Consider the following 17180-nt stretch of genomic DNA (forward strand, 5'->3'; position numbering starts at 1 on the left):
ACCGTTGGAGCCTCTTAATTTCCCTTTTAAATAGTGCCACATTTATAAGGAACATGCATTTGTGGGATCAGTAGTAGAGCTGAGTTTGTGGGTTGCGCCCAGGAAAAATGTAAAATTAAAGCACGATTTAAGGTGGAACGGAACATCAGACTAGGATCCTGGGGAATAAGGAGCTTATTCAGATTTGTAACCGGCTCACTGTAGCTTTGTCCTCATGGAGCGGACGCCATCGCCAGCAAAGTGCTGGGAAACTAAAGTGTGGCTGTGGAACTACGCGCTCTGACAGAGTTTATAGCTCTTTTACTGCGATAGGTGCCACATGTTGTCTAAAAAAACTCACAATAAAGGACTTTTCACTAAAATCAATGTTTTACACTGAATATTGTATGTCCCGCCTCCCACGCGAGAAAAAGGTCAGAAGTTTGAAACTGAAAAAAAGGATCTGAAAATGAAAACAAGATCTGTGACCAAAAAAAAGATATGGAAAATAAAAAAAGATTTGAATCTGAAAACATAAATTGAAATTTATGTGCAACTGAAAAATATAAGACTTCAAATATCAAAATTTACGGAGCCCCTGAAGGGACATGGTGAGAATTTCTTTTAAGGGAAAAATCTCGTGAGCACCACTTAGTATGTTGTCAGCACCACTTAGTATGATGTGGGCACCACTAAGTAAGTCGTGAACACCACGAAGTAAGTCATGAGCACCACTTAGTAAGTCGTGAGCACCACTTGGTATTTCATGAACACCACTTAGTAAGTCGTGAGCACCACTTTGCTTCTCTGTCTGGCAACATGGCAGGGAAGGAGAGGATGTGCTGTAAACTCCTCCATGATGGACGAAGACCTATTTAACTTTTTGGAGTTACGTCGCATTGTAGAAACAGATATTCAGCACTTAAATATGACATTGTTGGCAATATACAGGGGTTGGACAATGAAACTGAATTCAATTAGCAGAGGGTAAGAGCACAGTTTTGCACAAAATATTGCAACACACTTGCTGGCGCATCTGTGACCAAGACAGCAAGTCTTTGTGATGTATCAAGAGCCACAGTATCCAGGGTATTGTCAGCGTACCACCAAGAAGGACGAAACACATCCAACAGGATTAACTGTGGATGCAAGAGGAAGCTGTCTGAAAGGGATGTTCGGGTGCTGACCCGGATTGTATCCAAAAAACAAAACCACGGCTGCCCAAGTCACGGCAGAATTAAATGTGCACCTCAACTCTCCTGTTTCCACCAGAACTGTCCGTCAGGAGCTCCACAGGGTCAATATACACGGCCGGGCTGCTATAGCCAAACCTTTGGTTTCTCATGCCAATGCCAAACGTCGGTTTCAATGGTGCAAGGAGCGCAGCTCTTGGGCTGTGGACAATGTGAAACATGTATTGTTCTCTGATAAGTCCACCTTTCCTGTTTTCCCCACATACGGGAGAGTTACGGTGTGGAGAAGCCCCAAAGAAAAGTACCACCCAGACTGTAGCATGCCCAGAGTGAAGCATGGGGGTGGATGGATCAGTGATGGTTTGGGCTGCCATATCATGGCATTCCTTCGGCCCAATACTTGTGCTAGATAGGTGCGTCACTGCCAAGGACTACCGAACCATTCTGGAGGACCATGTGCATCCAATGGTTCAAACATTGTATCCTGAAGGCCGTGCCATGTATCAGGACGACAATGCACCAATACACACAGCAAGACTGGTGAAAGATTGGTTTGATGAACATGAAAGTGAAGTTGAACATCTCCCATGGCCTGCACAGTCACCAGATCTAAATATTATTGAGCCACTTTGGGGTGTTTTGGAGGAGCGAGTCAGGAAACGTTTTCCTCCACCAGCATCACGTAGTGACCTGGCCACTATCCTGCAAGAAGAATGGCTTAAAAACCAGGTGTTTCAGTTTCATTGTCCAACCCCTGTATATAGTGCTTATCTTCTACTAAATTTTCTTTCAGTCTTTTCAGTTGTGTGTGAGTTATATTGGGAGAGTACAGGTCATCAGACTAAATATTTAGCAGCTTGTGGCATCCGAATGCCACAGCTTTATTTTCTAACATGTAATAACCATTATGTCTCTATATTTGAGACCTAGCTGAAAGTATACCTTGACAAACTCACCAAAATCCATTAGAGCTAGAGCATACCTGCACCACAAAAATAGCAGGCATTCTGGAAACATAGAAACATTCTAAGTGGTGCTCACAACTTACTTAGTGGTGCTCAAGACATACTAAGTGGTTTTTAGTAACTCGTGATTGTTCACCATGTCCCTTCAGGGGCTCCATAATAAAAATATATAGGAAATTGAAAATTGAAAATAAATAATTTATTTAAAAAAAAAAAAATAATTGAATCAAAATTCTATTTAAACTGAAAAACATCCTGCTTTTATTTTAATTTTGAATACATTGTTGTATTTTTCAAAATTCAGTCTCAAGATTTGAACTTTCCGTTTCAATTTTTTTTTCAAATGAGCAAAACTTTTGACCCTAATATAGCTCCATAGTTCTGGAATTTTCAGTTTTACTTTTGGAAGAATGGAATCAAACAAAAAAATGATAATAGATAGATTTGCCTTTGGATGATATATATATATATATATATTTTTTTTTTTTTCCCCCAAAATGGTTGTTCCCATGTGTGTGTGTGTGGGGGGGTGTGTATTTACATTATATCTTAGGGTTGCACTATACAGATAAAAATACCCACACACACACACACGCACACACACACACACGCACGCACGCACGCACACAGACACACACACACACACACTAGGCGGTACTGAAGCCCCCTCCTCCCCATGATCTCACTGGTATTTAGCCTAAAGTCTCTTGTGTTTATGAGTAATTCACTTTCCAGTCTCTCAACGGGCAGACGATGGCAACTGAATCGATGGAGATGAATGGAGTGACGGAGGGAGCAAATGGGGGAGAGGTGAGAGATTTTTAATGAACAAATATTTTTTAATCCATCTGCAAAAAGCGCGCTATAACTTCTATTAGGCGATAAACATCCTTCTCGCCGGCTTCTTGTTAGAATTTCCCGTTCCACCTTAAATGGTCAGCGGTGGATGGTAAGTGCATTCTTAGGCGCCTGAATATAAACGCTGCCATTTAAGGTGGAACTGAGAATTCCAACAAGAAGCCGGCGAACGGGCTAATAATAGTTATAGGGGTTTAGGAATAAGCTAAAAACATGTTTATGTCGGATTAGTTAGGTTTGGGTGGGTTTAAATCTCATTTAGTCCAAATAAACCTCCTGGAAATGTAGGCTTTTGGTGAAATGAGGCTTTTGGTGCTGCAGTATGGAAAAACAGGTTACAGAATTTTGATCACACTTTCATAGAAAAAGAATTGGCTCTGATTACAAAAGGAATATAAAAGTGGACAACCCTTATTAGTCATAGTCTTTTTATTATTTAATTTTATTTAGTATGGCAGATATAGAAATAAAAAATCATGAGCCATTACAAATTCAATAAAGGGAACTGGGGATTATATTACTATATCAAAATATTAAAGACTAATTAATGCCCTTAAATTTTTATCAAGATTTTTTATACATATTACTTTAAGAAAAAGTAGAACAGTACCTGTTCATTAACCTGAACCTACTCTGAAACTAGTGGTAAAAGTTCTGCATTTTCAGGAGTGAGGTGGATCTGAGGTAATTCCAGAGATCAGTTTAATATGGTCAGTGTGTCCAGGCTGGGGAATGTCAGGAGCAGGTTTAGGAGAGTTTATAGATTTAAAGGGATTTCAAACAAAGCGTTCATTCATCTGTTTGTGTCTGAAAGAGGATGAGGACATTAAGTCGTCCAATGGAATTTCCCAATGAAGTGGAGCTTAAATTATCCCTGATTACAAACTGTGGTTTTCTTCTTACATCATTCAGCAGTTGTAACATCAGTAATCTGTATCTTGCTTGTGTTCTGGAGATATTGCCTGTGTTATTACATATTTATGCTTCGGTGAAGTGAAAAATGTTTTTAAAATACCATGACCTTACGGCTGGTACGTTTTGAAGTTGTTAAACTTGTATTAATATAAATGAAATAGTGAATTCCACTGATTTTTAAAATATATTTCTCCTTAATTGAAGGGTGACATCTGAGAAAAGGTCATGGAGAGAGGGGTACCTGTTTTGGAGAAACTGCCCGTCGTAGAATTGTGAATAGTGGTTGTCAATGGATCCAGATATCTTCCTCTAAAATCTTCTCACTGAAATGGTTCTGATTTTTTTTAATGTTTTAGGCCTAAAATGGTGTTGTGAGGTAAAATAGTCCTCAAAGAAATCTTTAAAAAATAATAAATTATTTACCTCATCAGGATCCATATAATATTCACGTGTTCTGCTGAAGAATAGTGTAATTTCTGTGCACAGAGAGAAAGGGAAAGTTAACCTTGTATAAAGTCTGATCTCAGGAAGTGGACTGAGATAAAGCAGGTCATTGTTTTACTCACTGGTTTGTGGTGGATATGGTTGAAGCAACTGAAATCATTCTGTACATTTTAGATTGTGTTCACAATCACATGAAATAGTAATTTCAGTCATAAATATTGATTTTTTTTTTATGGCATTAATGTTTTAATACCCGAGGACCTTAAATGAGAATGAGTAATGGTGGAACAGCTTTTTTGTATCACTGTCCAATTAAAAGCATCCCCCAAAACTTTAAAAGACTTCTTAACTTTCCATGGAAATTAATGTTATAAGATTTTATTCTAAATAATTTTGGAGTATTTCTATTGGTCCATTCTTCTTGAAATTTCCTCACAGTGTGGAGGACAGCTGCTGTGTTCAAATGATGTAATAAACTACATGCAGATACATGTTTTTAATTGGACTGCGATGAGATATTTGTTCATTTATTTATTTTACAAAATGTAATAAACGATATGGATCCTTGTGTATGAAGAGGGATTAGTCTCAAAATACTTTACAAATGCCTAAATGTTAATCCACAAATTAGACACAAGTCACAAATGAATACTTCCCAATCTGTGTCTCAGTCTGTAATTTGTACAAATACAGTTACATTCATAAATACATGTTTTCGTTTTTTATAGATATAATTGTATGCAAAAATTAATACATTTGATTCAATTTACATTGCATATATTTGTCAAGTCGAAGTCTCGGATTTAAAATTTATTTGTAAATTGTTTGATCTGCGTTTGTGGATCAAATCACTCACGTGTTTTCCGTGACGTGCATTTGTTCAATTCCTCTCGTGGGTTTTTTGATATTGAGACATTCCTTTCGTATTTCACACGATCCAAAAACAAATGCAGCCTGATCTACAAATGTGGCCAGCAGGTGAACAAGCCACCGCTAAGTGGCACTGTTGTTTTAGGACGTGTGGTGCAACTTAAAATGGAGATGCATTTAATGTGGAAGTTCTAACACAAATCCGCCCACGCCGCTGAATTCAGCTTCACATCACAGTCAGGATCAGGAGATCACCGTGGAACACTTTTAAATGTGCCCTAAATTTAACGACGTTAAAGTCAAGCGGAACTTCCCTAATTTCGTAGCAGACTATGTTTGTCAAATAAAATACTTCATCGTATTTACAATCATCCCGTATTTGGACACTAAAAGCCGAGTTGCGTATTGGACTGATACGGGACGCGCTGTGTTCCGTATTTTTGAGATTGGATTGTTAAGACGTGTGATTTGTTTCAGAGAGGTCGATGCCGGAGGGAGGGGCAGATGTCCAACGACTCCTAAACAGAAAATGCGGTTTTCATTTGTCATCATTTTTATTCAGCCAATCCGCAGCCATCATTTACTGTGGCAGCCAATGGAGTCAAAGTCCCGCCTACAGGGCGTCGTTTTGCTGCTGCCCTCAGAGCAATAGGTCGCTTGCTGGCCACATTTGTTGATCAGGCGAGAAGGCTATCTGTGCAGGCCGGAGACAGCTCCAAGTGGGCGGTACAGCTCCAAGTGAGCGCGGAAGAACATTTTAAGCACGACTCAAGAACCCTTTTTATTTGTTTTTGAAAACAGGGCTGATATGGAGCTGTTTTTGAAAGCTCGTGTTGATTAGCAGGGTCTCAGGGTCAATGCGATGTTTGTGGTTACGCCATGCCCCTCACCCCAGAATTTTTAAGGCATGGAAACTGGACTGTAGGGCCCTCACCTCAATTCTTAAGGCACAGAGACTAGACTGCAGGGCACCTTATACACCACAGTTCAGACAGTTTGTATAGTTTGATACTTTTAGAAACCTAGGCTGTCTGGTTAACTGTGATGTCCTGCTTTGAGTAAAATACCCTTCACAAAATAGGATTACTAGTTATTTTCTTTCTTCAAACAAATTTCTATAACTAATGCGGCTCAAATTGCTCTGTTTGAGCATTGTTTGGAAGTTTAAGAGAATGTCAGTGAGTTCTTTGGGATATTGTGTTAGATTATTGTGTATTTTGTAGTACAGCTGTGTTCCTGGTGACCATGTCATAACTGTTTTGTTTTCAGTGTTAATATTGTACCTTGCAAACATTGAGTACATTATATAGAGTACATTTTCAGCATTATGTGATTTACAGACTTGTTTGTGGTTGGCTTAATATGTGAAATTCTTGCAATAAGAAGAGAATAACCATTTAACTGAGACCACATGTACTGAGAATGATAATTTTTGCTTACATATGGGCTACTACTCACTTCCTGACAAGAGACATGACAGTAAATATGGGTTCATTAGCACAGCCCAGTGCTGTGATGCAACATATTCTTTGCCTGGCATTAGGTTCATGTTTCTCTACTCCAGAGAATCCATTTCTATTGTCAGTATTTCTCTACAGGGATTAGAGAGGCAGTGTGTGCACATCTGTGTTAGTAATGGGTGCAATGTAGAATACATTCATTACAAATTTGTTCTCAAATATTTGTACATATGGTGTATTTCTGAAATAAATTAAACTAAATAAATGAACTATATACGAATAAACTGATAGCCCTCCGGGCGGCACGGTGGTGAGGCAGGTAGTGTTGCAGTCACACAGCTGTGTGTGTGTGTGTCGCCCTGTGAGGGACTGGTGTGTTCCTGCCTTGCATCCAGTGATTCCGGTTAGGCTCCAGATTGGATCCACCGCGACCCTGAATTGGATAAGCAGTTTCAGACAATGAATGAATGAATGAATGATAGTCCTTCTACAAATTCACATGCACAATGCAGGTAAGAAGAAAGGGAGGCTTTCTGACAGTCTAAGCGAATGATATCCAATTTGGATCCTGTTCTACCTGTTCAAAGAAACTTGATTCAACTAATTTTGTGAGTAGGATGTTCCAGGACCTGGTTCTGATGCCAAATCAAAGCATGTGTGATCATCTGAACGCAAAGAGTAATACATAATACTCTACAACAAGGACATACTTCTATAAAGAATCATTTAAAACCATGCAAAGGAACTAGATGAAGTACAGTGAACACCTCTGAATGTCTGTTTATATTCTTAGTTTTAAGCTGAGTCAAATTTCCTGAAAGGTTGCATCACTGTCTAGCAATTCATTAAACCATAACTACATTACAGTGAATTTCCATCTTATTAAGTTCACCTCACTTGTAGCTACATACACTGACTATACTATCATATACACCCACTATGACTCAGTGGTCATGGTAGGTTTGCTGAATATTATGATTATTTGCAAATCATTAGCACCATTTCTCAAATGTCCATTAATGGAAAGGAGCTGCTTTAAATATTTATTTGAATAGTGGGCCATTTTCTATAGTGTTACCTAAGGGTTTACACATTTAAACTGATTATAATCCAATACTGTGCTGAGTACAAAACAAATAATTTAGTCCTATAATATCCTGTAATCAAATTAAAATAATGATTGTAGACATGAGAGACCTAATGGATTTCATAAGTTTGCAGTTCACCCCATAATCAGATTACCAAAAATATATAATTAAAATATCAGAAGTGCTATGTATTTTGTTTTCACCGAAACATAATATTTTAAACTATATAACTAGTAGAGGGTATCTAGTTCTGTTGGAGAGAAACTATGCCCTTTTTTCAAATCACAAAGGCTGCTTTTCCTACATTCGCTTTCCCACAAAACATAGATCGCCCACTTCCTGCGTTCGCCCCTCCCACTTGCTTGCCTCCGGCCTGCAGAGATATGTATTTGTGTGGATCAGGCTGCATTTGTATTTGGATCGAGTGAAATACGAAAGGAAAGTCTCTAAATCTAAAATCCACGAGAGGAAATTAACAAATGCACGTCACGAAAAACATGTGAGAGACTAGATCCACAAATGCAGATTCAGCAACTTACAAATAAATTTTAAATTCGAGACTTCGACTTTACAAATATATGCGATGTAAATTTAAACAAATTTATTTATTTTCGCATACAATTATGATATATCTATGAAAAAAAACATGTATTTATGAATGTAACTGTATTTGTACAAACTGCAGACTGTGAGACACGTATTCATTTGTGAACAGTGAAACATATTTGTGACTTGTGTTTAATTTGTGGATTAACATTTACGCATTTGTAAAGTATTTTGAGACTAATCTTTCTCCATACTTGTGCTACTCTTATGTGTCCTAAAGTATCCAGGCAGCACTTGTAGTGAATGAAGGTGTTACTAATACAGGTGTTCATCTGTACACACACAGCTTTAGACAAAATAATGGAGCCCTGAGGTCACAGAACTCAATACCAACGCTTTATACTGATGCAGGAGACAATGAAGTTCTGCTTCAACTTTAGTTATCGTCACTGTCCAAAGAAAAAATGTACATCCAAAGCAGTAAATGTACAGGAGAAAGGAATGACATTCTTAACTTCTAGTGAAAATCTGCGTAAATAAATTTTATTCCAATTTATTTTGGAGCATTTCCACTGGTCCAATCATCATGAAAATTTTACACAGAGTAAAGGACAGCTGCTGTGTTCAAATGATGTCGTAAACACCCACAAACATGGGAATACATGTTTTTCCTTTGACAGCGATGTTATATATTATGAAGTTGTGCTAATTACAACTGTAATCGGTACTAACTTTAAGTGTGAGTTTTTGCCGGATGAACTTGCAAACTTGTCTTGGGTCAGCAGAGGGAATGAGAATGATTGACAGACTGCATGTGTGGGTGTTGCTAAAGGTCAGTTAATGCAACACTGAAAACCCAGAATATAAGCAACAAAAGAGAAGAAAACTTGGGAAAATCCAGGTCAGATGACTGGGAATAAACTGCAGCAGCTGAATGTTCTTTCCTTCTTCACTTTCACTTTCAGAACGGATGCTAATCCTTGAGGGGCCTTTTAAAATGGGGTTTTAAATGGATTTAAATTTTGTTTCCTCTGTGGTGTTGATCTGCTCTAAGTTCCAAGGTCATGGGAAGGGGATAGTGTCCATTCATTCTGATATTTTAAACTTCACAGTAATGTGAACTTCCTAAAACCTCAGGGCGGAGTGGATGTAAGATGGGGGTCTGTAAAAGTTCCAGAACATAAAAGAAGAAGTTTGTCATATCATGTGCAGAGATCTCGGTATCGTTTTCTCCTGTACATGACACAGCGAGGGCATCTTCCCCAGAAAATGACCAAGCAAACATATTTTTTTCTGTCGAAAGAAGAACATCATCATGACTTGGAACTGTATTGCTTCAGGAAAAAAAAACAGAAGAATGGTAGACTAACTGAAGACTTAGAAATAAAAAACAACTGCTTTCAAGTATGTGGGTGGTGTAGAGTAGTGGGTACTACCAGTATTTTCTAGGGAAGCTGCTTATGTACCCACACTACACCACATCACTGTGAATCTCTGGGCAAGACTCCTAATGATACAGGTGCTTGTCATAAAATTAGAATATCATGAAAAGGTTGATTTATTTCAGTAATTCCATTCAAAAAGTGAAACTTGTATATTATACTCATTCATTACACACAGACTGATGTATTTCAAATGTTTATTTCTTTTAATTTGATGATTATAGCCGACAACTAATGAAAACCCCAAATTCAGTATCTCAGATAATTTGAATAGTGTGAAAAGGTTCAATATTGAAGACACCTGGTGCCACACTCTAATCAGCTAATTAACTCAAAACACCTGCAAAGGCCTTTAAATGGTCTCTCAGTCTAGTTCTGCAGGCTACACAATCATGGGGAAGACTGCTGACTTGACATTTGTCCAAAAGACAATCATTGACAGCTTACACTAGCAGAGCAAAACACAAAAGGTCATTGCTAAGGAAGCTGGCCTTTCACAGAGCTCTGTGTCCAAGCACATTAATAGAGAGGCGAAGGGAAGGAAAAGATATAGTAGAAAAAATGTACAAGCAATAGAGATAACCGCACTCTGGAGAGGATTGTGAAACAAAACCCATTTAAAAATGTGGGGAAGATTCACAAAAACTGGACTGCAGCTGGAGTCAGTGCTTCAAGAACCACCACGCACAGACGTATGCAAGACATGGGTTTCAGCGTCGCATTCCTTGTGTCAAGCCACTCTTGAACGTCTTCAGCGTCAGAAGCGTCTCGCCTGGGCTAAAGACAAAAAGGACTGGACTGCTGCTGAGTGTCCAAAGTTATGTTCTTTGATAAAAGTAAATTTTGCATTTCCTTTGGAAATCAAGGTCCCAGAGCCTGGAGGAAGAGAGGAGAGGGACAGAATCCTTGTTGCTTGAGGTCCAGTTTAAAGTTTCCACAGTCAGTGATGGTTGGGGGGGGGTGCCATGTCATCTGCTGGTGTTGGTCCACTGTGTTTTCTGAGGTCCAAGGTCAATGCAGCCGTCTACCAGGAGGTTTTAGAGCACTTCATGCTTCCTGCTGCTGACCAACTTTATGGAGATGCAGATTTCATTTTCCAACAGGACTTGGCACCTGCACACAGCGCCAAAGCTACCAGTACCTGGTTTAAGGTCCATGGTATCACTGTTCTTATTTGGCCAGCAAACTCGCCTGACCTTAACCCCATAGAAAATCTAAGGGGTATTGTGAAGAGGAATATGCAATATGCCAGATCCTTTTTTTTTTTTTTGTATTGTTCTTAAGTAACACTTGAAATATATCGGTCTGTGTGTAATGAATGAGCATAATATACACGTTTCACATTTAAATGGAATTAATGGAATTACTGAAATAAATCAACTTTTTCATGATATTCTAAATTTATGACCAGCACCTGTACATATGACTACACTGGTCACAGAATTAAAAAGCCATGTGCAGACATATTAGAGAGACTTGCTCTGTGTGTGTGTGTGTGTGTGTATAAGGAAGCTGTGGTAGGCTCTTTTCCTTTGTGTTTGCCAGCTCTCTCTCTCTCACTCACATTCACGGGGCTCAGGGACTCCACCCCACTCATGCACCACACAGTTCCTCTACAGCTCTCAAGAGTGTTTGGGTGTAGTTCAGTGTGTATAAGCCACATTGCTTGAGCTCCTAAAACTCATAAAGCAAGTATATCTGCCTTGTTTGAGCCTCTAGAGCTCATTGATCAGATATAGCCACGTTGCTGGGGCTCCTAGAGCTCATCATGTAGGGTATAGCTACCTCACTGGAGCTCCTAAAGTTCCTGGAGTGGGTATAAGCCACCTTGCTTGAACACTCACTTACTCTGGGACTTTCTGTGGGGGTTTCACATTATCATTTTAATACATCATCATCCTTTTCAAGTACCTGCCACTTTTTCCAGTACCGCATGTATATTGTATTATCGTCACACCCCTGAACCCTAGCATACAGTAAGATCCTGTAAAAGCAACTATGCCAGAGTTCCCTGCAGAAGTAGCACAGAGAAACTAAAGGCATTTCAGATTGAGATTTTACACCATTAAACCAACCTTAGCTGACAGTGGGTTACTGTGTAATTTATAGGGAATTTAACTGGTATTTAACAGTATGCACTAGCACTGCTCTTCAGGACAGGGTCAGAGTAGAGTGCAGTTGAGGATGAGCGTGTTCTTTTGTAACTGTCTGAGCATTCAGTATCACTTCACTTCTATTACTGCAGTATTTTCTCGGACTGTCCTTTACTTATTCTTCCATTCATAATGCCACACTGTTTCCAGTGCGTCACATGAGCACAGTGGCAATGTTTAATGCAGCACTGAACTGCTGATACACCCCCCCCCCCACTGTAGCCAGACTGATATCCTGGGGAACCCTTCATCTGAAAAGGTCGGCATTATTAATATCAACATAATGGACAGTACAGTCATTAGTAAAAGTTACACTTTGTACATTTCTAAGCAAAAATAAGAGAACACAGTAAAATTATTGTTTATTTGCAGAAATCTTTCAAATATTATTAGAATTTATTTAATAGTAGTTATTTCCAATAAAATATTATTTAATTTCCAAATAATTATGTCCAATAACTTAAATAACTTTCCAAATTTCCAAATTCTACTCTCCATATAAAAACAACTACACATAATAAGAGGCTTTATGGTATATGTTACAACACCCTTCTGCACATTTTAACTGCATATGTACCATAAATTTTCTTATTATGTATAGTGATTTTTTAATAAGAAGTAAATGTAAAGTAGGTGAGGGGCATAGGTCTTTGGGTCATTCTGAATCCTGTCCACAGCTGTGGGATGATGTTTAAACTCAGAACAGTAGGAGATAAAACTTAAGGATTTAGTAGTCAAGCGACCCCAGTAGCCCTGTTGTTTTACAGCCCACCATTCAGCATCTCACTGATCATAAATGGAAAATACCAGTGTCTTCACTCACGGCAACGCTGTGTTTACACGGCAGCAAACATTACAACACACAGTAAAAACCACAAACTTCTGTTGTCCAGCGACAGTTCTGTGTACACATCTTATATCTCTTGCAATAAGCAAGCAATTCTTGCATTAATAATCCACATCAGTTGTTTATATATATTTATACAGTGTAACATCCTCCACACTTAACAGTGTAGTACATCTTCACAAAGACAAATACACTCTTGTTTACATTACTAAACAATATAAATATTCATTTATTCATTCATTGTCTGTGACTGCTTATCCAGTTCAGGGTTGCGGTGGGTCCGGAGCCTACCCGGAATCACTGGACGCAAGGCAGGAACACACCCTGGAGGGGGCGCCAGTCTTTCGCAAGGTGACACATACTCACGCATTCACTCAAAAACTCACACCTATGGACACTTTTGAGTCGTCAATCCTCTTACCAACATGTGTTTTTGGACCGTGGGAGGAAACCGGAACCCCCTGAGGGACTTGAACCCACAACCTCCAGGTCCCTGGAGCTGTGTGACTATGACACTACCTGCTGTGTTGCCATGCTGCCCCACAATAAAAATATTTTAACCCAAATTTTTCCCCAAAATTTTTATTCCTAACAATGCCTCTCCTCCTGTTTACATGTCCAGTTTGAAGGCTAGCACTGTACACACTGGAGATCGACACGCTTGAAGGAGAACACTAAGTACTCCTACTTTCTCATATCAGTTAATTCCCAGAATGAGAGAGACAGAATGTCGCAGATCTCCGGCTCCTGTTTACGGACAGCTAAAGCATCATCAGGGATTAATCCCCCAACAGCAGGGCCCAGCCTTGGATTCCAATCTAGAGCCAGACACTTATATCAAGGCATGTGGAACTTTAAAACAGCCATTTATTTAGGAAACCCATCCAGAAATGCGAGGAAGGAAGTTAGTATGAGGAAATTGTATTATCCTTCTGCTTCCTTTTGGCACAGAGAACAGGTCTTGGTCTAAATCTCATATTTGCTTTCATTTCCTCCCTAAGTTTAGGTCTGGCGTCAGAGCTGATGTGATCAGACTGTGCAGGAATTCATGGAGAAGCTGAACTGATATCTCAGTGAGACCCAGAGTTTCACAAACATAACACAAGGTTAAAAAAGCTAAAAGGATGGAGCCTTGAAAAACTGACCTTGAAGCTTCATTTTGGATATTTTTTTAAAAAGTACAACAAGTACAAACACATTTTGAAGGTCCTAAAAAGAGGAGATGTCTGGGAAACCGAGGGCATATAGTCACCCTGCCTTAGGTCAGCTTGCCTAATGTCTAAGATTAGGCCAGAATGTAAAGAGGTATGAAGCTGGAGGATTTGCAACAGCAGAAACAGGTAGGAACCAGGGAGGATTTGGAAAGGCAGAAGTAACCGTCCAGCATCAGTATGTCAGTAATGCTCTTGTGGCTGCCATCAAACCTCCACAGCAGTGTTCCAATGTCTAATTCAAAGCCTTCCTGGAAGAGTAGATGCTGGTACTACAGCACACCAAAACAAACATCAGATCAGTCCCCTTCATTTTGGGAGAAATGAGCCCAGGTTAAAGGTGGTGCTAATGCTGTCCGTGCTTTGTGTGTTTAGGCTTCTCGGAGTCCGAGCTGGGCGAAGTTGTCTCGTCCCCTGAATATGAACACATACGCCAACAAGAAGAGTGCCGCAGAGAGCATGCTGGATGTAGCTCTGCTAATGGCCAATGCCTCTCAGCTGAAGGCAGTTCTGGAGCAGGGTCCTTCTTTCAGCTTCTACACTGGAATCATCGCCCTCATCAGCATCTCCCTCATTCTCCAGGTCCTGGTGGGAGTCATGCTCATATTCATAGGTGAGGCTAGAGAGAGGCATGACTATTCAAATATATAGAAAATCAGAATTTAGATGTCCTAAATTGGCATGAATTGGTTTTTAACACAATCAGAAAACAACCTCTGCCCTTGGCGTTGTGTCCAAGATTCAGATGTTAACTGAGGGATCCAGATATTGGAATAAAATATTTTTACATTTTTAAATTGAAGAGATTAAAGATATAAAAAAGAGACTGTTTTGAAGAGATGAGCCCTTTGGGGGTGGGGGTGTTTTTTTACTTATTAAATGTGTAAATGCAGTGTTTGCCTTATTAGCTCGTGGGTGTGGTAATGTTAGGGGTGGGGCTTTTGAGCTTCAAGTGAATGCCACAAATTCATTTCACTTGATTTGAACACAGTGCAAAGCGTAAAAATGAGAGTTCAAATATGCAACAAGACAGAAAATAACAAAAATGGAGATATGAGGTTTTGTATAACGGATATCTGAATTTGAACTATCAACATAAGAGATACATTTTGGCTGAAAACCCACATGGACTCACTGTTTGTTTCTCACACCAAATAATGAGTAGGGTCAATTTTGTATATATCAGGTATATATCCAGGTGTGTATGAACCTGGAGAACCCTGGAGAACGTTTTCTTTTGTAATTCCTCTGTGTTTTGTTGTACTTTAGTGAAGTGGAATCTGAATGATGAAAGTAAACACTACCAGCTGAATCTCCTGGAGAACATCAGCACGGCTATGATCTTCATCATTGTTGTCGTAAACGTCTTCATCACAGCGTTCGGTGTCCAGAAACCCAGCACCGGGGCGTAGTCAACTCACAGTCAACATGTCTCCGGACACTTCAGGTAAACAGACACAAGACAAACACGCATTGTAAAACAAACACTTTATTTCATCCTTCCTCTGTTCATTGTTCTGTAAAGATTTACTGGTTTGAGATATTTATTCAGTGGTGACAAAATAATGGCTCTAAATGGCTAAACAGAGGTATAAATCAGCCTTGTTTTACAGAAACCCAGAGCCAGAATCTTCATGAAGAAGCAGTAACATCCAGCCTCAAACCATTCTGCATGAGCAGCAGGCTGTGAGTGCATAAGCAACATCATGAAGACAAAGCACATGCTCAGATTTTTTTAACCACTTTCAATGAAATTGATGTTCTGTTCTACTGCCAGTATTTAAAGGTGCAAGGAAATGTCTTGATTGTCAGTTTGTTTAAGAATAAGGCCTGAATTAATACTGTATACAGGTATTGTGTATTGTTTTAGCTGGTTCACTCAGAGTTTGTATCCTGCAGAATCTCCAGCTGAGAGTAACTCATCATTTACTCAGTCAGTGTGTACCTGTAAACATGCATTTCCAAAATAGTATATTAACACGTGTAAGAAAAAACTATTTTATTTCAAGAAATTTTGGAGCATTTCTATTGGTTCATTTCACAGTGTGAAGGACAGCTGCTGTTTAAATGATGTAGTAAACTAAACATCCACAAACGTGGGGATACATGCTTTTCTTTGGACAGCTGCAACTCCTGAATATTTTTAAATCAAATTTTACCTTCTGCTGTACTCAGTGGGTGAATTTATATTCCATGATTTCCTTCAATGGAAAAAAATAATGGCTACTAATTTGGTGGACTAATTACGGCCCAGAAGAGTTGGGTAAAACCTCATTATAGCTATAAATATTCACTCAAACATGTGTACACCTAAATATTTTAAATGGTAAAATTCTACTTCCTAAGAATAGGAATGATATCTCAGTGAGTTGGACGCTTGCCTTGGGCAGGAGTGGACACTATATATGTATATTTCTGAATAGATTATGTTATAGCCAATACCAAAGTGTGTGTGTGTAAAAAAAAGCCTGCAAAATAAGCATGATTTCATGTCTTCCTGCTGTCTTTATGGATGTATGAGGACAAAGCCTGATATTTACAAACTGCGAATCATTACTTGGACATAAAGTAAAAATAAAGTAAGCGGCATCTAAAATTTACCCTGACTGTTCTAGTGTGTGAGCCTCAACATGGAGTACAGTGTAACAGTGTTAAGTGCTAGTAAAAGCATGCAACTATGGAACATTTTTACTCTGAGGAATCAATGGCAGATATTCCTGAGTGCAGGTGCTGATGTCAGATGATTCTGGATCACAAACACCACTCCATCTTGTGCCCGGGTTTTTAGATAAAGTTCTGGAAACAAACTTCATAGAACAGTGTCATTTCTCCACAGTCCAGTGCCAGGGGGCTGTATACCCTTCTAGTGGACACACATTCACTGTCCACTATTTTAAGGCATGCAAGTTGGAATGAGTCAGGGTTATGACTTAAGTTAGAGTTCTTTCTACTGGTCCCAGCTTTATTTTCATGAGAGAAATTTGTATTTTTGCCTTTATTTTAGTTTATCTGTGAGTTGTTTGTCTCACCTGTGGTTTTACTTTATCATGTGTGTATATTTGATATTTGTGTGTTTTTTTAACTAGCATTTTATTATGGACCAAATAAATTTATTTCTTAATGCAGCTGTGTATTATGTATTTTTTACCTTAGAAAAATACTTTTAAAAACAGAAAAAAAAACATCACAAAATGTTTTTTTAAGTTGTT

The 17180-nt window shown here is 38.9% G+C and overlaps 1 protein-coding gene across 3 annotated transcripts; it reads left to right on the forward strand.

The window, feature by feature from the left end:
• The first annotated feature begins 2839 nt into the window (after positions 1-2839).
• On the forward strand, positions 2840-17067 carry ninj1 (ninjurin 1). Of its 3 annotated transcripts, none has more exons than XM_066671643.1 (5): positions 2863-2947; positions 4115-4241; positions 14347-14584; positions 15241-15418; positions 15585-17067. In XM_066671643.1, exons 2-4 carry the CDS (start codon positions 4239-4241, stop codon positions 15381-15383), a joined length of 384 nt encoding a protein of 127 aa, XP_066527740.1. In that variant the 5' UTR covers positions 2863-2947; positions 4115-4238; the 3' UTR covers positions 15384-15418; positions 15585-17067. The 3 variants fall into 3 exon arrangements, with proteins under 3 accessions (XP_066527739.1, XP_066527740.1, XP_066527742.1); XM_066671645.1 differs by lacking the exon at positions 4115-4241 and adding an exon at positions 13023-13111 and having other exon boundaries at positions 2881-2947; XM_066671642.1 differs by lacking the exon at positions 4115-4241 and having other exon boundaries at positions 2840-2947.
• Positions 17068-17180: the final 113 nt, after the last annotated feature.

The sequence above is a fragment of the Hoplias malabaricus genome, chromosome 5 (genome assembly GCF_029633855.1).
Source record: "Hoplias malabaricus isolate fHopMal1 chromosome 5, fHopMal1.hap1, whole genome shotgun sequence".
Lineage (NCBI taxonomy): Eukaryota > Metazoa > Chordata > Actinopteri > Characiformes > Erythrinidae > Hoplias > Hoplias malabaricus.